The following is a 24,048-nucleotide window of genomic DNA, read 5'->3' as shown; positions in this document are numbered from 1 at the left end:
TTTTATCTTTATGGCGATATATTTTACCAACAATAGTATATACTATACACTTAATTAGATTTAGTAACAATTTGTTTTGTATATTTATTAAAATGTGGATGTTTAGAAACTATAAGATAAAAATAAATATTCTCTGCCATGAGAACTATTAAAGCAACTAAATAGCCAAAAACTAAGGCGACGAGAGCACCGGAAAATTTTCTCAAGTTCATTATAGCTTTGGTAGTTCCCGAATCTTCTATTTGTATTTCAGTGGTATACACTTTTTGCATTACATCGTCTAACCATTTTTCTATAAATCCAGCTTCTGATACTTGTCTGATGAATTTGTCTATGCGTGGTTTTAAAGGGGAATTCTTTTGAAGACCTTAAAAAAAAAGTAATAAAAAAATCAAAATTTCTATCAACGTCAATTTGAATATTGAATTTTGAATTCTATGAGTTTAAAATTTTTACAAGTATTAACAATATCAAAAATCACCGTAAATCTTAGTTAATTATTTCCCAGGCGATGAATATATAAGTCCTGGCACGCAATTACAGAAAATAAATCTCTGCTACAAAAAATGCACCAGATACAAATCTTTCTAGCCGTTAGAATAATAAGCGCATACCAATCCATATCATTGAATGCAATGGTAATATTTGCTGATATGACCAAAGAAACAACTGCGAGATACGGCAACCAGCATTAATAAGACGCCCAAAAAAACCATGGGCAAATGTGGCAAGATTGATGGACACACTCCCAAAAAGGACACTGGACCTACAATTCAAATACCTGATAGATAAACATACTTAATGGCGGTAATAGCCTTGTCGAACGATGAGAAGACTTGAACAAGAATATAAAAATATCATAGAAATCAAAGAAAAAAAGTAAACGTAAACAAATGGAGTATCTCATACCGTTTTGTAGCGATAATACACATAACACTTAATGGATAACATTGAAACACTGCGAGAGCGGTTTCCGGTATGAGGTAGTGCTAGAAGAGGAATATTTTTGTAGTCGGTAGGCGATCCCTCAACAACATCGAATAAGATCGAATCTGGCACAACGTCTTGTAAAGGTTTTTTTTGAACCTCTCCACATTATATATTAATTCCTATGGTTAGATTTGTATTTTTATTAGAAATTACTCTGTTGATGTTTCCACTTAATTTTGGTTTTTATCAAAATATACATATATCTGAACAGTTTTTTTGATTCATTATCATTTATCGTGAGGTTCTATTGAAATCATTTTTTCCAACTAATATTTTATTCTTGTTAAAATAATCATTTTAATTTTAATAAATAATCACATCACCTTGTCATTCAGTCACAAAATATATTATTTACCTATGGAAATTGGCATCTTTATAATACAATCTTCCATAATATGAAGAATTCTATCATTTTTAACATTTACTAAGTTTTCGGACTGATTTGTTGAATTTTCGTTTGTTGAGAATTGCTTTTGGAATCGTTGTTGTCTTTTAACCAAAGCTTCTTTTAAGAAATAAGTGTTTTCGTAAAAAGCGAAGGATCCTTCTGCCACTTTATCTACTGCCTCTTCGGAATCGTTCACAAGAACGAAATTATCTGAAATGATTTCCAGTGAAGGGTCTGCTGATGTCTTAAAAAAATGTTCGTTGATTTCACCCCATCCTGCGTACGTCAATCGACTTTTGATCAATTGTTCTATAGTGTCAATTTTAACCCTAAAAAATAAGTAACATAAGTGGAAGTTCCAAAATGTCTGAATACTATTAATTTAATCACAGATGTTAACAGACTTCTTTACCGATAACAGGGTTTTCTAAAAAATCTTATACTATTTAACTTCAAACCATATTTTGTTTTTTTTTTTTACAAAAATAAAAAGTGAAAAAGGCTCATATTTATTTTTTTATGATACCTTTAAAAGTTCGTTTTGTATAATCTTGAGTAAATGGGATCAATTTCTGTTTAAAATTTTATAGTATTATTTGAGTCTATGGGCCAAAGGAATAGAAATATAGAAATTGTTGATAGGCGAAAACAAAAGTTTTAAGAAAAAATTGCTTAAAGTTCATGAGAATAACACTCCTGAACAACGTTCTAAGCAATTGCTTTGTCGACAGGTTAAGACGAATTCATTAATTTTGTTTATTGTGGAGTGATTCGAGTTTAAACGTCTTTCGTTTGTTGTACTTCATCAACTACACATTCCTTGCGTACTTTGTAAACTTTGATTTTTTGATTTTAAAAATTCTGCCATTTTAGAATGAAAACCAAATATAAGCAAATACCAGGATTATCTATTCTATATTTTCATTTCTTGCGCCAAATGTTTTCTTGGATATAATTTTTAATTATTTTGTAAACGTTTTTAAGACGTTTTCGAAAACCATTTCTGAAAATATTAAGTGTTAATAATAATTAAAGTCTTGGAATCAGTCACTAGGAGTGATTCTTTGGTTGTAGTAGGTATTTTGAGACTAAGAATTGGATTAATTCTTAGATCAATGAACTTTTTATACAATTTCTTTTTCGAAAGATATGTACAAATTATACTAAGGTTACTTAAATCTGTTTTTTAATATCCAATGATCATTTTGAGAAATATATATTGTTTTTAAATTTAAAGGTTTTTAAGAGTAATTTCCTTTTTTGTAATAACTAACCCATTGATAATCCATAGAATATAAAATACGTGTTCACGTTCAGCAAGTTAACATCTGTTAGGATATATTTTGCTTCCACTTTTGTGAAATGTAAATCCGATTAGTGAGTAACCTTTTAAATTGACCGATGTATTTTGATTTGGAAGTAACTGAGTCAATCAATAAACGATGCACAGAGCCGAAGGAGAACCTATTAATCCCACAAAATATTTTAGTTTCTGTTTAGTATAAAAATTACTTACGCAATGGAGGGTCTAGCTAAAATGGCTGTCATACTAGCGCGGTAAGCAGTCACTACAAGTAAACAATACAACCAGTACCATCCAGTTAATAATCTCAAAGACCACCCGGTTGGTAATTTCGGTAGAGAAACTAATAATAGCATGCTGTAAGTGTAAAGTGCGCTGTTGATAGGTTCACTAAACTGGTAAAGCCCATTTGGTTCTTCTTGTTTTGATTGTTGATATTTTTCTCTCATCAAAGTGTATTTTTCATTCTCATTGATTTTTTCTGGATTTGGATTGATGGAGACTGTTATAACTTTTCTATGCTTTAAACTAGAGTTTATATTGTAAAGAGTATCTTCGCTGTTTCTCTCAATCGATGTAGTAGTTGCATAAAAATTGGATAAATAGTAAAAGCAAAGGATAGTAACTACTAAAGATACCAAGACACCTGTCCATAATATCGGCCTAGAAAATAATCGATTCTATGTAACTAAGACGAATAATAAAATATTAACAAATATACATATTACTGAAATTTCAACGATCCATTATGTTTTTTGATAAGCCCCTATAATGATCATATTATTGAATGAAACAAAATAATTGTTGCATTAACAAACATGTCGTTCACGATTAAAATCCGCATATTCTCGAGGAAAAAGAAATCGATTGAATCTAATTTACTTCGGTATGAATGTGTATATAAAGTTACAGCTCTTCAAAAGTACAAAGTAAGAATTTTAATCCAATTACAAGTGTCTTTATCAATTTTTCGAAATAACTCATTTTCATGAGAGGGTACATAATTAAAAACCTTCATATGAAAACTAATTCTATCCATTCTACGGCGTATTTTACTTTTATTCTTTTTAAAACCACAACCTCTAAAAGCTGTCAAGTTAAAATCTGAGTGAACAAGTAAAAGGTGCATCGTGGCTATTTCCAATTTTTATTCAGGACATACTTTGAATATGCCATCCAAAAAAATTATTTTAACGAATGATAAAATTAGTTAAGTCATATATTTCATCGACTTGGAATCTTGGGCTCGGCATTGTTTTTTTTTCTTTGTTGTACCTATCTATCGGCTTTTTATACCTTGAATTTACTGAATATAAATCAACGATCTAATTTGTGATTTGTTTTATATTTATCAATATTAGTTCAATTGGATCCATTTTTTACATAGTTTGTAATTGCTCTTCCTTCGAATGTGCTCCACACATTGTATTGAACTAATTAAATTTTTCGAAACTTATATAGATAATACAGAAATTGAAGTTTACCTTGAAAGGAGATTCAAATGAGAAAAAATGTTTATATTTACTTAAAAGGTAAAATTAAGGTCTTCCAAGAATTGTCCGTTAGTGCTTCTGGTGTAATAAACGTCAAACACTCTGTATTGTAAGGTATGGTGAGATCCATTAAATCTAATAAATAAGGAGTATAATATAATTCTCCTAAAGCAATATCAGCTTCGGTGTTGACTATTTCTCCAATGATTCCAGTATATGTACCAGTTATTAAGTTTCTTCCCCATAGTTCCGTTTCAATGTTCTCGGGTTCATAGATTTTAACTTGAAAGTTCATCCATTGGGACATCGTTTGCAAAATCTAAAAATTGAGCACTATCAATTTACACTATTCTATCAATGAATTTAAAAATTTTTACAAGCTTTAATAATATCAAAATCACCGGAAATCTTAATTAATTATTTCCCAGACGATGAATACATAAGTATTCGAAAGCTCGGAAAATATATTGAAGTTAGTCCACTTTGGTGTTTCCTTGCCACGTTCCCAATAAAAAACAGAGCATATAATCCGGCATACTATATAATGCCTAGTCATTTCAGGAAATGACTAACTATGGTAGGCAATTGATATAATATATCCACGTTATATGCTTTGCCTAGGCAATACATAGAATGACAGAGCAAAGCTCGTAGAAAGAAATATACGGAGTCAAGGTCAATCTGCTCCTAACCTAACTGCTGTGTACGTTTACAGATCGCAATGGCTGATATCGTCAAAGAAGCGTGAAGAAATCGATTCTACGAAAATCTTTCAAAAGAAAAGTTCGTTAAGAATTCACTTACGTTAGATAATGACAAGATTGAAAGGTTGATAAGAAAAGTGAATGCTGTGAAAAGTAATATAATATGAACTCTGTGTGACTGTGTTATGATTTTACGATAGTTTCGTTCTGTATTCATTGTTATATTAACAGTACGTACAATTACTTATCAGTTGTAAACTTCACTCGTCACGTCAATCGTCAGAAGTTAAATAAAGTATAAATAAAGTATCTTTCAATACAAACTTACGGACAATTGATTATTCGTCGAAAAATGACCAAGCGATTGACTATCTCCTTGGACTTTAGCTAAAATTCGGATAACAGACTATCGGGTTTACAGAATAAGATAAAAACATAGAATAAAAGAAGTCTTATTTATTTATTTTTTGTATGTCAATCAATCATTTATTGCAATACGTGGAGGCTTGGTGACATTGTGATTTACATTTTATTTTATTTTTAAAACAAGAACACCAGTTCGGTCCACATTGTTTACCTAACCAGTCTGAGCATGAGCTTCTAGAATTTTCTCATAATAATCTTCTACAGGTACACAGCAAATAACAGCATCTGTTTGTTTTTTTCTTTTTACGAGTACGTGACATTAATTTTCGATTTGCAATAGTTCATACCTATTCACATAATGATAGTAAGTATTGTAAGCTTTACTTTACTTTACTAGACAAACACTTGATCATTTTTCGATGAATAATCTATTGTCCGGCATTTAGCTAATATTCCGGGATAATAGGAATGCGTGGCGCGCCATCAGCCAGCTGCCTATTGTCCTGGGATATTAGCTAAAATTCCAACTTGTCTATTTACTTTTCATATATATATTTAATTTCTTAATTTTTAGACCTTTTGATATATTAATGCAGTCTTTATGAAAGTATGATATTGACACTGAAATTTGTGTATTTATATTAGCTTAGTGCAGTCAAAAATCAAAGTAATTAAATGAAATTAAAAACAAGTGAAAAAGCAAAGGCAAGTCTGAATATTTATGCTAAACAATAAATTAAATTAATAAATTCAAAAAACAGTCTGCGATATCAAGCCTAGACCGAGATAAGAGTCAGGTTCTGTTCATTTTTAATTACATTGTTGCCAGAGTGTGGTAAACAGAAGAGACATAAAGAAAGGGTGATCGATATAATAAAGGCTTCCAAAGTGTTGAACTGAGCTTATTTCCTTTCGCGGAACCCTCTTTATATATAAATAAGTAAAGAAAATAGACGGAGAAGTCCACATAGACTTTATGGAGAAGCTACAATAAGCTTGTTTATTGAGGGACAGAGAGTGAGATGGTTGGGACATGTTGAGAGACTAATTGGAGAAGGGTGCGAAAATTAGTACTGCAAAGAAGACCAATAGGGAAAAAGGGCGACATAGGAAGAGATGGTATGAGTTTTGAAGACCTAAAAAAAATAATGTTCGGAATTGGAGAGAAAAAGCTGTGAACAGAGAGGAATGGAGAAATATTGTGTGGAAAATGCAAAATAGAGGACTTTGATATGTTTAACAACAACAACTAATGAGAAGAAAGTGTGGAATGAATATTTTTGATGACGAGAAGAGTATTTTTATAAAAAACGTGAATGCGAATCTGCCTCTCATTCCCGTCTCTAGGATAGATAGAAAACTGTAAAATATTTGGGATTTGCTCGGTAAAAAATTTTCGCCATCCGTATTCAAGATAACGGGGCGTTGAAGAAAAAAATTATACACTGGGCCACTTTTACGCTACTGGTGTGATAAGAATCCGCATGTCGAAAGGGTATCACATTACCAACACTCATTCAAAGTTAACGTTTCGGCAGCAACTTTACGTAACAAATTAATAGGTTATCACATTCTACTTGAAAATTTAAATGGTGATATGTACCTGGATTTTTTAAACAATCTCTATTTTTTATGTATGATGGAGCTCCACCACACTTTAATACAAGGTATCGTAATTGGTTGAGTAACCATTTTCCGAATCAATGGATTGGTAGAGGTGCAGAAGCTCCGATACATTGGCCTCTTTGGTGATGCGATTTTAAACACTTGTTTTACTTAGTTTGGTCATATCTTAAAGAAAAAGTTTATGCTACAGAGGTAAATTCACCTCAAGAATTGAAAAACAGAATTCAACTTCACTTTGATAACCTAATAACCCTATAACATTTTGTGATTTTTTGTTTAATTAATACATTTACCAGCATAGGTATTACTTTATAATTTTTATCAATCGTAATTTTTAGTGTAAAATTAAATGATGTTTAAGTTCACTTAAAATTTTGCTTAATAAATCTAGTATTGAAAAAGTTATGTTCAATACTACTTGGTACGAGCCGTGTAACTAGCGCCCTCTGTGAGAGTCAGACATAAAAACAAATTCATTGGATGTATCAACTTCCAAAACATATTAATATAAAATTTCTATACAATGATGCCAGTAGTTGGGGTAAAATTGTAAAATATGTGTATAATTTTTTTAATATGGATGGTGTTATGGAAATTTTTTACTGAGGAAACCCCAAATATTTTTCAGTTTTCTATTTATCCTAGAGACGGGATCACCTTTTTTGAAACACCCTGTATTGGATATTTCTTTTCGATCTCATTACCTTTTTCATATATTACATAAATTCATTATTGCCGTTCGATTTACAAATATTTGTCATGTTTTTTGCTAATGCAGGCCAGATTTGAAATACAATAAATTATTTAAAATTTATCTACTTACTCCAATTTCCGTACCAGTAAAATAGATAGTTTCATTGTATTCGGTATTTTGCAAAGCATTTCGTAGTGTCTTCGTTGAATTAATTTTTTGTATTCCCGGCAAGTGAGCGAATGCAACAACTTTTAGCGTTTGATTTTGGAGATCTATTGTTTTGTCTTTGAACAAATCGTTACCTATGAAAAAAATTGATAGTTATCTAGTCAAATAGGTAAAGCTTAATTCAACATTATTTGATGAGTTTTTTGGTGTAATATCAAAACACAATTTTAGGTTTTACACAATAAACTCTGGATGTACATATGCATTATTTTCTAAGTTGTAGAATGTAGGCCTCAAAATTCTCAAACAAATAATTTAAATTTGGCTTTAAGAAGTACCGATGATTTTTTTATTTCATTTGTGTATACTTGGAACTATTTTTTTAGCATAAAGATTATGTATTGTAATTCTAATTCACCGTAGAGAAAGCTAGTTCCACCTTGATCCTTCAGTTAATAGAAACATACATTTCTCTGTTTCTACCATCCATCCGAATTTTTTTTTTGTGACAGGGCGTGAAATTAGCATAATTTGCTAATTCCCATTGTCCAACGTCTATAAGATGTCAAGTAATCAATGATCAGCACTGACAGGCGATTGACAGGAAAGAAACAGTTGACAAAAATACATGATCATTAAAAGAAAGCGTTTTGCGAGGAACAAACTATAATTTCAAGACTTCAATGTTATATTGTTATATCATTAACGGTACATTTTTGACCATCTTCACAGCTTTGAGTATAGTGATCGCTTTGGCAAAAGGGTCAATTTTTTGCGGTACTCAAAAATGATGCTCCAAGATATAATTTGTAGAGACATTTTTGACATTTTGATTATTCTCTAACGATCTAAGAAATTAGAAAGATCGTTTATAAAATCATCTAAATTTTGAAGGATTTGATGGTTTATCTTAATCAGCGTTAACCTGTTCCCAGTCATACAAAGGATTTTGATGCAGCCTTAATAAAGATAATTCAACTTTGCAGCATCCCAAAGGATATTCACTGCTTTGTTGTATTTTTGATTTTAAATATGACAATTGAGGATAAAATTGTTGGTATGGTTAAAACAGATTTAATTTTGATATTTATGTAATAGGTAATCTATTGATTGATGTAATTATCGAAATTGTTAACGTCAGATCATATTTTCATAAAAAAACGAAATGAGATCAAAACAAGAATAAATTTAATAAAAGATGATTCATTAAGGGAGACCTAGCTCAACATAATTTATTTCCGAGAATTTATATCATATTCCAAAAATTAAGAACATATAATGTTAATAGATCTCGTTTTGATTTACTCCAACAAATATAATAAGCAACTTAGATCTGTCGTTTGAATACTTCCCGAATGAAACTAACACAGGGAAGTTGTTTAATATTCAAGTTTCTTTGAATTTGATGGAGGAATTTTGATCACTTTCCTGAAATTTTCATTTATTTTGATTCTTCCCTGATTGTTAATATATTTGCCTTTCTAATGAAATATACAGGGTCCTTCAGGACGAACTGAATCGATATGCATATGAGAAAGTACTGGAACTAGTATTCCGAAAATTTGCATGAAAGGCTTTTCCGAAATGCTTGTTTGAGCTAAAATAATTTCAGTTTTCTGAAACTTTCGGTTATGCCGGAATTGGACCCAAACTTCGTTATTTTAAACGTTTTTATTAAATTTTTCGAATCAACGCGAAATTTCAATATAACTTTATATAAGGCATCGTATGCCTAAAGTCCACCATTTTTTAATTATTTCACATTTTCGAAATTTTTGGACACATGCAGCCCTCCACTAAAAAAATTATAATTCTAAGGTTAAGTGAGTCAGGTCTAATATTTTTGGGATTTGGACAGATAAAACTTACAGCTTTCAAAATCTGTGAATATCTTGACGAAAATTTATATAGGGTGTTCAGAAAATGGTGCCGAGTTTCGCTATCTAAAAACTTCAAAAACTAAATTTTTTCAAATAGCAAACTCTATTTTTCTCTTTGCCATTGGATTTTACGTTTTAAATTAAGGGAACTTCGATAGTAAATTCATCTATCTCAAATTAGAGGTTTTTGTGGGAACTTGCTCACCTGCCGATGGCGAACAACGAATAACAAAAGTTAACGTATTAAAAATTAAAATACTTCAGTTCATTAAAAAATATTTAAAAACACTACACTAAGAGCTGAAAACCCTTTCAAGCAAATTTTCAGAACACTAGCCGCAGTACTCTCCCATATGCACATCGATTCAGCTCGTCGTGAAGGGCCCTGTACATATACATTTAACTTATTGGAAGCTGATTACTTATGATTCACAGAATTACACGAATCAATTGAGAATTACTTTCCTATGTTTCTGTTTTTTTTAAATCTGATATTACCTTTTCTAAATTTCGATTGGGTCCATATATCTAGCCTTTTTAGTAATAAAGTGTTCGTAATAGGTAGAGGAAAAGGTACAGTTGCAATTTCAAACCAAATGAATTCATTTTCATCTTCAGTTCTTTTTCCATTATGTGTTTTAATAAATATAACGTTTATCAACTTTTTCCAAAGATATATCATCTCTTTATGAAATAAACGGTTGTCGTAAAGTAAGATATATTTAGAGAGTGTACTTATTGCTCGATTCCTACAAAAAATTTGCATATAAGCACAAGTGGAACGAAATAATATACAAATACTCATTTTACCTATCGCAATATTTTAGCAATCTCCGCATTTGAATACCGTTAGATATTAAAATTATATAGAGTTGACAACCATTAAGTTTGGAATTCAAAAGACTGAATTGAATTTCTGGTTCAGGAGCATATAAATCATCATATTCATTAACTTTGATCTAATAAAAAAAATCACTATTAACTTGAATATATACTAAGACAAAGTCATTCCATTCTAAAACTCACGTATATTGTTTGCTGTATTATAAAATTCCAAAGTTTTAACTATTATGAGAGGGGATGCAAAAGATGAAGTAAATACTGAAACGATGGAATAACAAAAAAAATATACGAGTGAGAAGGGAATATTCTGCAACTAACAGTAAAACATTAGAGGGGATATAGTATCTACAGAAGAAAACATCTAATACGCGATGGCAAATCATGAATAATGGTCTGTACAAGAAACTGGAGTGAAGAAAAAACGAGTGTTTTAAGCTCAGAGCCCTTTTTACCTCATACTAACAAAATAAATATTTCGTAGAGAAAAAAAAAACAAATTGAAACCCACAAATAAAAACTACCTCAAACCCGTCTACCTAAACCAGGAGACTACATCCTTAGATTAGAAATGTAATAAAATAAACATGTCTTGAATGAACTAAACAATTAAGATAAAAGCGTACTGGAACTACGATAAGTATTCATTAAGTGAGGATAAAAATTGTCAACAAAGTCCAGGAAATCTCACAGTACAATAATTGTGAGCTATGGATCAATAATCAACGATACATCAATAACGACGAAATCAGTTACGGTAAACCATTTGTCCTGCCTAAATTAGAAACAAACAAATTATCAACTTCAAAACACTACGAAAAATATAACATAACAAATCTCAATCTCGATGATCTTTTCCAAATCAACGAATTGTCAAGAAAATTGAAGCCGATCCAAGAAATTTCCAATACACAGAGTCATATAACAATAATCGAAAGCCTTTTAGCGATAATATTCATTATTTTAATGGCAGGTGTCTTGTTCAAATTCAAATCAAAAATTTTAGTATGCAGAAAACACACAAAAGAAAAAAGTCAAGAAAACCTGAAAAGTCCAGGAAATCTCACAGTACAATACTTAAAAGTTTATCAAGCATAAAGCTTACATTTCCAGCCAATCGAAGAAGAAATAAAAACGGAACCTTCACACCGGACAAATTTGACTGCATAGATAGGAAAATAAATTTAAACACGGAAAGAGATATCATACGATATCGTACTAACGACAACATCTCAGAGAAAAATTGATTACCAACTAATCAATCCATCTAAGCAGATGATCATAAAGCGCAAATCTGCAAACTCGCAAATCTCTGGTGGTCACAATGAATAAAATATAAAAATAGCGTTATCAGTTTACGTTGCTAAAAGAAAAAAGACATGATTCAAATTGCCTTCAGATTTCATGATACCAAAAAGAAATACATAATTGAATAAAATAATTAAACAACCTCTGAGAACTGAAATCCATTAGAAATTCGACTCACTACCCGAAATAATAAATAATGAAACATACACTGCAGGCAACTAATAATAGAACTAAATTCGTTCTCCAACCTCGTGACAGGATCAAATTCTTAAACAAAATTGTAAGAGTAATCGATCCCACTAGAATCCAGTGGAAACACTGAAGACAAACAACCCAATTATTAAGTGTCTCATCTATCAATTGTGGGGACGCCCAATATCCAACTATGGTAGGACTCCACTGGTCAACACATGGTCCCAGAATTTCAAAAAACAAAAAACAGCGGAGTGCGCTAGTTATAGAGGAAAGCCAGCCAATACAGAGATATATTCTTTTTAAAGACATACACTTCTCAAGTTAAACAGAAAAATATGTTACAGAAATAAGGAATTTTATCATTTTAGACGATAGCTATATTGAGGTATCGTATGAAAGATCAAAAACGCATCAGTTCCCAACTCATGCAAGGCTACAATTTTTCCTGCTAATGGAATTAAAACAGAAAGGGCATTATTCCACTAAATACAAAATTAAAAGGAATAGACTTTCACAGAATAATCATAATACGTAACAAACACCTTTGATTATAGATATTTACTAAGGTACTCAACAAATATCCTAATAAAAATGATATTCTTGAATCCTATGGCAATTTCTATTTTTATACCTACTGACAAACCTTCTCCCAGTATAATAATTATACGTAGCATTCTAATGACATATGAACAACTAAACAAATATTAAGACATCAAGTGACCTTAATTACAATTTAAACTCTTCCACAATATACGAATCTTTAAAATAATAAATTAAAAACGAAATACGTAGAAGAAGGCAAAAATCAAACAAGAAAACGATAAAAAATTTCCAAATATGACCAAAATCCCTTGAATAAATTTAAGGTCAACGCTAAGGCTAAGGCCACTGGGCGCAAACACGTAGACAACAATTAAAATCATGTCGGGGACAGGCTTCACCTGTAAAAACCAATTGTAACATCGATTTTATATGTGAAGAATATGGTACTGTTCTCTATAAATGATGATTTGCCGCGCCACTAAAGTCATAGTGGAAGCCCCATTCCAAGAAAGAGATTGAGACTTAAGGATACGGAAGTTTTAAATGGTAGTACATATTACTAAATTGCACCATGTATTTGAAAATCGCATAGCATCCATTCACCGGTAATAACAAACTAAATTAAACACAGTTTTTGGATGATGTTAAGCCAAAGGTTTTGAAAAAATTAAGTGATTACATTTAACAACATCAATCTGTTAACATAAACTTTGTTCTATATGTTTTACCTACAAAGGAATCTTCTGACATAAAATCAATGAATACAGAAAATAGAGTTATTACAGAATCCTCCAATTTGGACCAAATTTATAATGAATTCAAGCAAGAGATTATGAAGCAAGCGACAGAGTTTCAAGAAAAGGATAGCTTTGCAGCAACTCATGTTTTTAGATGTAAACATCAATCAATAGTTTAACAGCATCCTCCTACATGAAATTGTCTCTACAGATTGCGGAAAAAAGTACATTTCTAAATATAAAAAACAGCGATAATTTATTTTTTACGTGGTCTGTAAATGCACCAAAATTCCATCTCATAGGGATCCGATTAATTTACAATCATACCCCCATTTTAACACAATATTAAACTCTTCTGTTATTGAGTTTCCAGTAAAACTGAAAGATATTGCAATGTTCGAAAAACTCAACAATATTTCTGTGATCGTTTTTAAACTGCAAAAAGGTTGGTACAAGTAGTGAATCCTTTGCATTTCACTTCTAATCGCATGCCAACTCATGTCAATTATTGTTATTATCGAATAATGATGGTAAATCTTATTTTTTTCCAGTACATATCATTTTCCATATCACGATTATATATATGGTGGCTAAACACCCCAGATGGGGTAACGCCGCTCTTACGAGCTTTCTAGATCTTTTTTTTTTTTTTCTTTGTTTCGGGGTAGATCAGTCCCCATTCTCTTCTGTTTATATCTTGTGGCACATATCCTGCCAGGCTCGTCTATCTTTCGTTTTTTCTTGCCAGTTCCACATCCCAATTCTCTTAAGGTCGTCTTTTACCTCTTGCCACCATGTAGACCTTGGTCTTCCTCTTCTTCTAGCACTTCCAGGGGTCCAATCTAATATTGAGTACGCTACTGTTTCCTCTCCTGCTCTCCATACATGTCCCAGCCATCTTGCTCTTTGTTGTTTAATTTTTCTTACTATGTCCTCTTTAATTTCTTGTGCTATTTCACGGTTCATTCTTCTTCGGTACTCATTTTCTGTTAGTTTTACTGGTCCTAATATTGTTCTTAATATTTTTCTCTCAACAATTCTTAAGTATTCTTCTTGCTTTTTTGTCATAGTCATAGTTTCTGCAGCATACATCATGACCGGTCTAATAACTGTTTTATATATTCTCATTTTTGTACTTTTTCCTAGTATTTTGTTTTGCAGTAGTTTTTTGTTAGCGTAATATGCCCTGTTAGCTGCTGTTATTTTTTCTTTGACTTCTGCCTCTTTATTTCCGTCACTACTTAAGGTTGTTCCTAAGTACTTGAATGTATCTACTTCCTCAAAATCAAAATTTCCAATTTTTATTTTCTGTTTACCTCCTATAATACGTTTATCTAGCCTCATTATTTTTGTTTTCTTTTCATTTATTTTGAGACCCATTTTACTTCCTTCTAGTACCATTTCCTTTAGCATTTCTTCCATTGTGTTTCGACTTCTTGTGATAAGTGCTATGTCGTCTGCATATGCTACTATTTGTCCACTTCTAGTTTTTATTGTTCTCTTGTCTATTTTACGCATCACATATTCCAGTGCCAAATTGAACAGCGTCGTTGATAAAGCATCCCCCTGTCTTACACCCTGATTTATTTCAAATTCTTCTGTGTTCCCCACTTGTGTCCTTACTGTGACTGTTGTTTTCTTCATTGTACACTGTATTAGTTTTCTTAGTTTGGGGTGTATTCCCAGTTCTTTTAGTGCCGACATGAGCTTACTTCTTTTTATCGAATCAAACGCTTGTTCAAAATCTATGAAGAGTATTTCCACTTCCATTTTATACTCATGCGCTTTCTCCATTATCTGCTTGACCGTATGGATAGCATCTATTGTAGATTTTCCAGATGTAAACCCGGTTTGGTACTTTCCATATCACGATTAGTCAGAAAAAAAATCTAATGTAAACGAGCACATTTTATAAGCGATGGATACTTACAATTTTTCACCTCCAGTAAGAACCTTAGCAAACATAAAAAAAAACGATTGTACTTACATTTTTGTTATCTACCGAAGAACCTCGAATAAATATTTTTGGTGAGATCCCAAAGAAAAATATTTTAAAATTTTGAAACATTCGGAATCAATTAACCGTACCTTTTTATAATTTATGCAGACTAAGAGAGTGTGTAATTATCAATTAATTAAAATGAGCCAAGTAATGATAAATCATTTACTAGTAAAGTTTGTGAGCACCGAGCGTACTCTTTTGCACTATATTTTGTGTAATTTTGATGATATATATTCTAAATTTATAACTTATCGACGGCAAAATGCAGAAGCTGTCTTTGTTGAAATATTGGATTAACTAAATACATCATAAACACTTGAAACATGTTAAGTCAATGATTCCATTAACCAATCAAAAAAAGCATTAAGTGATTCTGCAACCCAATGTCATATTTGTGAAAAATCTTTTATTCACGGTGATATTAGAATACGTGATCACTGTCATGTGAGAGGAAAATACCTTTCTGCAGTCCATCATAATTGTAATCTGAACTATAAAATGTCAAATGATATACCAGTTTTTTCTCACAATCTCACCAATTATGATTGCCTTTTATTTATCAAGCAATTGGCTTTTCATGGTGAACATGTGATTGTTATAGCACAAAATAAGGAGAGGTATACATTCTTCACAAAGACTATAATTGTAGAAATGTTAAAAAAGTCAAAAACTATTCCAAAAACAATTGGTATAAAATTTGTGGACTCATTCAGATTTCTCCCAAAATCAATCGATAAACTGAGTGAAACGCTAGAATCCGAAAAATGCTCCGAAGTGCGGAAAATGTTTCCCGAAAAGCAGCGGCCAACCAAAGGCAAATTTTTTAATACTCTTACCAATGAGCATATTTCCATGAATTAGAACATTTGTAATGTGGAATACATTCAGTTGTAAAACAAAGCTTTTATTACAACTTGAAACAAACAGAAATTATGACAAAAGGAAGTACAGATTAAAGACTGAGGAAAAAATGTTGATGTTCGAGAATTTATCAAGTGTGTAACTTTCGCATTAATGTTTCCAGTAGTTCTGGGACTCAAACGCCTCAAACATCTCGGAAACGGCTTTTACGATTTTTATAAATTTTTGCGTACAAGGGTCTTGTGATAGTGCCGGTATTATGGTAGTATTTACATTGTTGTCAGATCTTCCTTTTTCCGGATAAATAACGAACTTTGTTATTTCAAATTGATCACCCTATTTTGTGTTTTTAGAAATCCTTAAGAAGTAATGATTATTTTTATTATAGCTGCATATACAGTATCTCCACCAAAGTTACAATAAACATTGGCTACGATTGAATAAACTCGTTTAGTTTGAATATTCTTCAATAATTTATGTGCTACTACAAATCTCGTAACAAGGTCTAGTGTCAGTAAGTTAGTAAAAAGTTTAACGAAACTGGTGTAGTGAAATATTTATCCAGATCAAGGCGCAGAAAACTTACAACAACTGAAGAAAAATCTTTCAATGATTGTGTAATGTTAGAAGTAGATCCACATTTGTGAAGTAGAAGAATTACGAATTTTAAAAAACCTACAGTAAGTGAAGGCGATTACAACAGATGCTCAAAATGTTGTCCATTTACTTCAATACAATAAGCCATGCGATTTTTAAAACTTTGCAATACATTTCGCAACACGTCCTTTTAGTTGTCTGATGATGTTGGCATCTAGATTTTAGCTTAAAAACTGAACCAGGTATAGGAGTAGTTTATTGAGGTATTTCTAATTTTTTTCATTCGATTTTCTTCTTTCAGGAATAGATGATGAAATATTCCTTCGTTTTTTATTTTTATTTCTGGAAGTAGTAGAAGCTGAAATAATTTTTTCATGATTTTCAAATAGATTTCTCGGTCTTTGGAAGCTACAGCTCCAAAGTAGTTCTATGTAGTAGGTACCTATTAGTTTATTTTTAGTTTCTTCCGGAAATACTGTGATGTAGTGTGCTGAATTTATACCTTGAATTATTTAATTTTTGAAAATTACCAGCACTGGTACTCATTTCGGATGATCTTCGGTTCTCGATCGCAACAATTGGTGGATGCATTCTTCGGATTTGGTATTTACCATGGACTTCTCGTTGGGGCAACAATACATTTGGTGAACATTTTTACATTTTTCGTCTTCGTACTCGTACTGATTGCCTTGCATTGCCAGAAAGGTTTTAGGTGGGATAACTATCGTTTTATTTTTTGTGGGGATAGAATATAGGTGGAAATATGTGTAAGTTTTAGCGTATATGGCTATGACGAGGAAATACATACATAAAGGTAATAAAACTGACCCTTGCTGTACACCAGCATTGATGGGGTATGGTCCTCCTATGCTTTCGTTATTTAAAATGTAAAATATTCTATTTATCAAATAGAAATGAAAAATTTTAATTAAATAGTTATGTAAATTCAAATTTATCAGTACGGAGGCAAAGGCTTTTTGAATATCGATGAATGGAATTGAAGATCCTTATTATTTGAGCAGTTGTACTGTGACCGCCTCTGTATCGGTATTGCTCGTATGTCTTTTAAAAAGTATTTTGTGTTTCATCTTTGCAATATTATTTAACGGGTATATAGGTCTATGAATTTCCACTTAGCATGGTTGGTGTTCATTGGCTTTGATAATGGGTACGATGTTGATAATTTTGTGTATATCGGGGTAGTGTCCTGTTTTAAGAACGTAGTTTATAATGTGTGCGAGTTGCACTAAAGTTTGTTTAGATAAGTTTTTTATTAAATTATTTTCTATGGGATCCATTACTTAAGCTGTTTTGTTTTTAAATGAAAAATAGTGTTATAGATTTCTGTGCAAGTTGTTAGGTGTTTTGTGTTAGGTATGTTTAATGTCACTAAGTGATTGTGTATTATTTGTGTAATGTTTTGGTGATATTGTGTATTGTCGTTATTTCTTCATTGCTTGAACAAAACAGTTGAAAAAAATTAACAATAATAGCGTGATAATGTTGTACTTTTATTATATCTCTAAAAATAATTCAATATTATCTCTTTTTTTATACCAAAAAAACGAGACGCAGTGCCATGGAGACACTATGACACAATGATAAAATGATCTAGAATCGAAATAATTATCCATGAGATTATTATGAAAAAACACCAATATAATATATAGAAAATTGGATAAGGCTTATTACCACAGTTAAATGCTACAATAAATTTCATATAGCTTTCTATAAATTACTTACCACGATAAAAGTTAGAAGAAAACCAAATCTTTTAAACCATCTAATGTCAAATATATGCAAATAAGAATCGTCGATAAATATCACAACGCATTTATTAGGTTGCAAAGTTCGAATCATTATTTCTTGGAGTAACAATCCAAAAGAGTCATGGGTAGATTCTTTGATATCTTGTAATATACTAAAATAAAGTGTAACTGATATTAAGATCTTTGTTTGAATTTCCTACCCTTCATATGAGCGATTTATGATCGGATCAAATATTACTATTATTATATTAATAACATTACGGAAGAATACTGGTCTCCAGCGAGTCGTATGGCGGAGAAATATAATAAATAAATAAAAATGTAATAAAAAAATAAGTAGTCTAATTATTCAACATACTTATTTTTGGCTAGAATTAGGATCGAATACGATAATAGTATAAAACACTGGCGCATGTTTCTATAGTATCAAAACAACTGATGTTAAAGAATACCACATTAAAATTGTAACTGATAGTTCAATTTTTAAAGAAGCTCTCAACTTAACGAACATGCAGAATCGGCAGTAGACAGTTTTCCAATTTGGTTTGTATATATAAATAAAGGAAATGTACCTACGCCTAATTTGAAATTCATTCAAGAAAGGTAGCTACTTATATTCGATTTTGACTGATACGAGGGTTGCTATGTGATACTGAAAATAGAAAAAACTAACGAAGTATTTTATCACAAACAATTTTGCTTTTCAAAATATTAACCTTAATTATATTATATATACACATAGTTGTTTGGTGTTCGGAATAATAGTACAGTCATTATAGTGAGTTCACGTCGGAATTCTAAATACCCAGCTGTATGTCTGTAAATACTTGTATATTGACACCCAAAAAGTTATCTCAAAACCTACATATGGTAGGGTGTACGCAACTAATAAATTTCAAGATCAAAGGTCATAAAAATCGGTTTTTTGCAATTTTTTTGTAAATATCTCATTTCCTATGGTAGAGCATCGAGACAAACTTGCCCATTACATTGACCACAAGCTAAAGAGCATTGCCTGCATCCGCATCGCGAACCACTCTTGCAGTTTCAGAAAATTGTATTTAGAAAATCTTGTGGAGCAAGTGGTAAAATTGTCATGATAGAAAGAAAATCGTTTCACATTGCCCAACCCCATACTTGGAGTTCCAAATCATGCCCTAACCAAGTTTGAATTTGATAATATACACGTTTGAAATGTTGATGAGCAGCTTCACTTGGTGGAATATTTGAAAGCTACAGGTTTATTAAGTTTTGTAGACGTAATGCATATAACGAAGATGATCGAGACTTCACAGATTTCGGAGCATTATAGACTGCCAAAAAGATTTCAGTTCCACTCTCTAATAATCTCTGGGCCCAACAATTTTTTTCCTTGAATGCTGCAGCTAGTTCATCCAAATTTGTCAGTTTCTTAAAAACTTTTCAAAATGATTTTTTTCCCTTTTTAAAAAGCGCAGAAACGGTTATCAGTATTAAGTTGGAATTTCTGGAACCGTTGGTGATATTCACACTGAATAAACTGCTTACCTTCAGTCTCTGAAGACGATAATTTGGTTATCGAGACGCGCGTCTGACAGTATAATTGTTAGTGTTGGTGTTATGATGTAAACAGTATATTCAGTAGGTTATCAGTATTATTGAATAGATATCGATTTAATGCATGAAGAAATTGATAAAATTTAATATAATAGTTAATAAAAATTGACATTTACAACATTTATAATAATTGATTTATTGATGGTTGATCAACTATATATGGTGAGTTTTCGATCGGTGGCACCGGTTGACATGAAGGGATGCTGTGACCGCGTGCTCTCAGCCCTATATCTCTAGGAAGACGTCCAATCTATCATCGAAGATAGGAAATGGAAATAGAAGCGAAAGCACGATCATTGACATGATAGAAGCAAATGTCACTGGAAACAGTTAAATGGATGACTCTCCAATAGAAGAAGGATTCAAGCAAGTGGGGAATACGAAGAAAAGGGAGAAGACGGAGAGAAAAACCGCTGAAAAAGAAAATATCGATGGACCAAGCAAAGAAGTACACTAACAACTGAAAAAAATCAGGAGAAAAAAAGAAAACAAACAAGCGAAACCAGAGAGGAGACCACCTCCAATCATATTGAAGTCACCACTCATGAAGACTGTTATCAGAAAACATCTAATACAGAGACAAATCGACGCCCAGTGTAAGGTGGGCAATTACAATGGAAAAATCACCGCGCAGTGAGTGGAAGTTTTCAATAAAACGAAGATACTTCTGAGCGACCATAAGAAAATAGAGTAGTATACCTTCACACACAAAGAAGACAAGGAGAGGAAGCTAGTCATACAAAGACTGACTATAAACACCTCCACGACGAAAGTTGAGAGTTGCTTGGCAACCTAAAAGCCTAAGGTTTTTAACCTAAAAAAGTACGGAACTTAACAAGCCGGACCCAAAAAAACGAGGACAACAGCCGCTGACTACTATTCATGGTAGTTATACAGCCTGGAGAATAACAGGCATATGAAAAATTGAGATACTTATGCCACATTAAAATAAGTGTGGTGGAACAAAGAACACGACGAACCTGTATAATGCTACAGGTACCAAGGGTTCCCTCTTGGACAGAGCAAGTGCAACATAAAAGCGCACTATGTAAATTGCGCGGGAGTGCATAGGGCAGCGGAGTGCACTCTCAGAAAAGCCCAAATGCAAAAATCGCGATGGAGAGCATCCAGCCAATTATAGGTGGTGCCCAAAAAATTCGATGAAGGCTGAAGCTAAAAAACCAGTAACGAAAACAGCACAGACAAGAGGTAGCTACGCTCAAGCTGTCAAGAAAACACCAGCTTCAGCAGCGCAAAAAACGCAAGAAACACCTGAGCCATTCAGTATATTGCAGAATATGCAGATGCTCGTAGCAACACTGATCGCAAAACAGGCAAAATAAAATGGCGAACAACCTTCCAAGTTAAATAAAGATCGGCTCCTGGAATACAGGAGAACTGTGAACAAATCGGAATACCATGTGAGTGATCTTGGAGGAAGAAGTTTTTGATATCTTCTCGCTCCAAGAAACGAGACATATATAGACTCACCTGGCCTTGCTAAAACGTTTATAGAAATGATATAAATGGACGCCTCGGAGGCACAGTAGTTGTCGTAAAAAAAGGAGCTGGGCCAACATCGCATAAACACACCGGACGGACTACTTAGCATGGAGGCGAAAATAGTAGTCATCAAAACTACAAGTGGCGATTTCAGAATAATATCGGCATGCGTACGGTCTGATACCACTATATATGGGAAAGACGTTTAGCGGTATTCCCAGATGTAAAAAAAGGTATCATCATAGGATACCTGTATGCCAAGTCCCCTGCGTGGTACAGCACAAAAATAAACAGACAAAGAAGAAACCTGCAGAAGATAACCCATCGTATCAAGAAATAGGACCGGTAAGACCGACACACTACCCACCGCAAGTAGGAAGGCCTGGCGGAACCTATAGACATCAGGACCGTAGACGGCGGCAATGCTCACACACCGATCGACCGATCGTGAGCAAAACCGACTGGTTAAAATTTAGAAGACTAACAGGACAGCTGTTAGGATCGATTACGGGAATAATCAGTGAGGAAACGCCGGAGGAGTAGGTCTGTTTCTTCGAAGTAACAATATCAGAAGCGATAGAACGGAGTACCACAACGACCGTAGCAGACAAATACGATAAATTCAATAATATAAGTGATGATCAGAAAAATTTGATAAGAGAAAAAAATCAAATTGCTAGAAGAGCTCAAAGAACATGAAACCCGGAAGAAAAAAATAGAGTGTGGGAAATAAGACAAGAAATTCATGAACATAAGAGCGAGTAATATAACAGAAGGATAAACGAATTAGACCCGCAAAGACCCGGCATATGAAATATATCGAAAGTCTTAAGAGAATAAAGGAAACCTATGCCGCCAATCCACGGAAGCATTGGGATGGCGTACACGGAAAACAAGGCAGAAGAGCTCAAGTGCACAATAGAACTCAGTTTACCATGAACGAAAATCACGATGAAGACATGAATTTTCTAAACATGTTAGAAGAGAACATAAACGAATACCTTGACGACGAGATTCAAGAAACCCTAGAATTTGGAACACCGATGGAAGTGAAAGAATTACTTAGGTTCGTATCAGCAAAAAAAAGCACCAGGAATAGACGGAGTTTCAAACAGAGAACTAAAAACCAGCCGAAAAAAGGTGTGCAAATTCCTATTTTGATTTTATTCTTATTTTGATATTCATGATGTAGGTGATTTATTGATTAATATAAATATACAAATTGTCAGTTTCAATATCAAAGTAGTTTTTTATTGGGAACATGGCAAATACTTCTTTACAATTATATATATATATATATATATATATATATATATGTATTAAAGCTCGTTATGGATGACAGTTTCGTTTCCAATATGTTCTACCATTCTATCTTTAGCTTCAAACCACCGTATGTATACTTCTACTGGATCTAGCATATAATGTTTGTGGAAAGAGACTACTTCGTATGATTCCAAGAATTTTGGATTGTAATCTGGTGGTCTTGCCTACAAAACAAACATTATATTAAATACAAACTCTTCAACATAGACTTACAGCCCCATTTAGTGATTGTTATTTATATTTTTTACTGCAGTCTATTTTAACCCACCTGATGAAATGCAGGAGAATGTGTCACCTCTATTCCCATTCTAGCCATACAAAGTCCCAAAATCATGTCGTCGGGCTCATTTAAAGTTGAACATTTACAGTTTCGTGCTAATTTTTCTAGAAGTGGTTTACTGAATACCATTCCTCCTCCACCTGTGATGTAAGTGTATCCTCCAAAATGAAGTTGATAGCCGTATCTTTCCCCCAATCCTATTTTTTCAGATGGATCATAGCAGGCCAGAATATGTTGAAGATTTGCAACACTGAAATGTGTGAAAACAATACACCGATTATAGTAAACTAAACGTAAAACCGGATGGAACAAATTATATACTAGTCATTTATTTATTTTTTCAACAATTTATTCTCTTGTACACATAACTTGCTTAGATTGATTTTGTTGGAAATCGGTGAAACAAAGGTATGTATATTCCAAATTTGACTTATTTGAGGAATGTACATTAGAGAAAAAGTCCGAGAAGTGGGAGCCGAATGCCATTCCTCCTCCATCCTCATCGAAAAGAATGAATGTGAAATTTCCCGTCGCAATTATTTGCTTTTTGCGGGAGGGGGGGTTTATTGGTGGTTAAGTTATTGGGTTTGGAGTCTACGCGCGAAACTGCGACGCGACTGGGACTATCAAGATAACAGGAGGTGGTGGTATGTTGTTCTTCGCATCCATCCGGGGGTGGATGCTTAGAGGGAAGGAACTTCTCTCTGAAGATTATAATTGTATAAAAGTGGTGTTGGTAGATTGCCAGACTGTCTTTGCATAGTATGCACGTCAATCTTTCTTTTCTAAGACATTGTATTGTTGGTTGGTCACCACTGCTTTTTATGCAGCATTATTTACGTTGACAAAGTTTTTTACTGTGACCGCAACGTTGATTGTGGG

At 32.6% G+C, this 24,048-nt stretch overlaps 1 protein-coding gene across 2 annotated transcripts in view; it reads right to left on the bottom strand.

Moving 5' to 3' along the window:
- LOC130894005 (uncharacterized) overlaps window positions 1-24,048 on the bottom strand; it is a 49,438-nt gene continuing 25,390 nt past the window's right edge. For both annotated transcript variants that reach the window (XM_057800486.1, XM_057800487.1), the window contains exons 8-13: window positions 23,155-23,416; window positions 22,928-23,050; window positions 4,207-4,493; window positions 2,895-3,344; window positions 1,346-1,707; window positions 1-367 (exon numbers count right to left, since the gene is read on the bottom strand). In XM_057800486.1, coding sequence (XP_057656469.1) covers window positions 51-367; window positions 1,346-1,707; window positions 2,895-3,344; window positions 4,207-4,493; window positions 22,928-23,050; window positions 23,155-23,416 — 1,801 coding nt within the window. In that variant the 3' untranslated portion in view covers window positions 1-50. The remainder of the gene's footprint in view (window positions 368-1,345; window positions 1,708-2,894; window positions 3,345-4,206; window positions 4,494-22,927; window positions 23,051-23,154; window positions 23,417-24,048) is intronic.

This window comes from Diorhabda carinulata, chromosome 5, assembly GCF_026250575.1.
Source record: "Diorhabda carinulata isolate Delta chromosome 5, icDioCari1.1, whole genome shotgun sequence".
In the NCBI taxonomy this organism is placed as follows: domain Eukaryota; kingdom Metazoa; phylum Arthropoda; class Insecta; order Coleoptera; family Chrysomelidae; genus Diorhabda; species Diorhabda carinulata.
The sequence above is the reverse complement of the archived record's forward strand: the minus strand, read 5'-3'. Positions and strand labels throughout refer to the sequence as shown.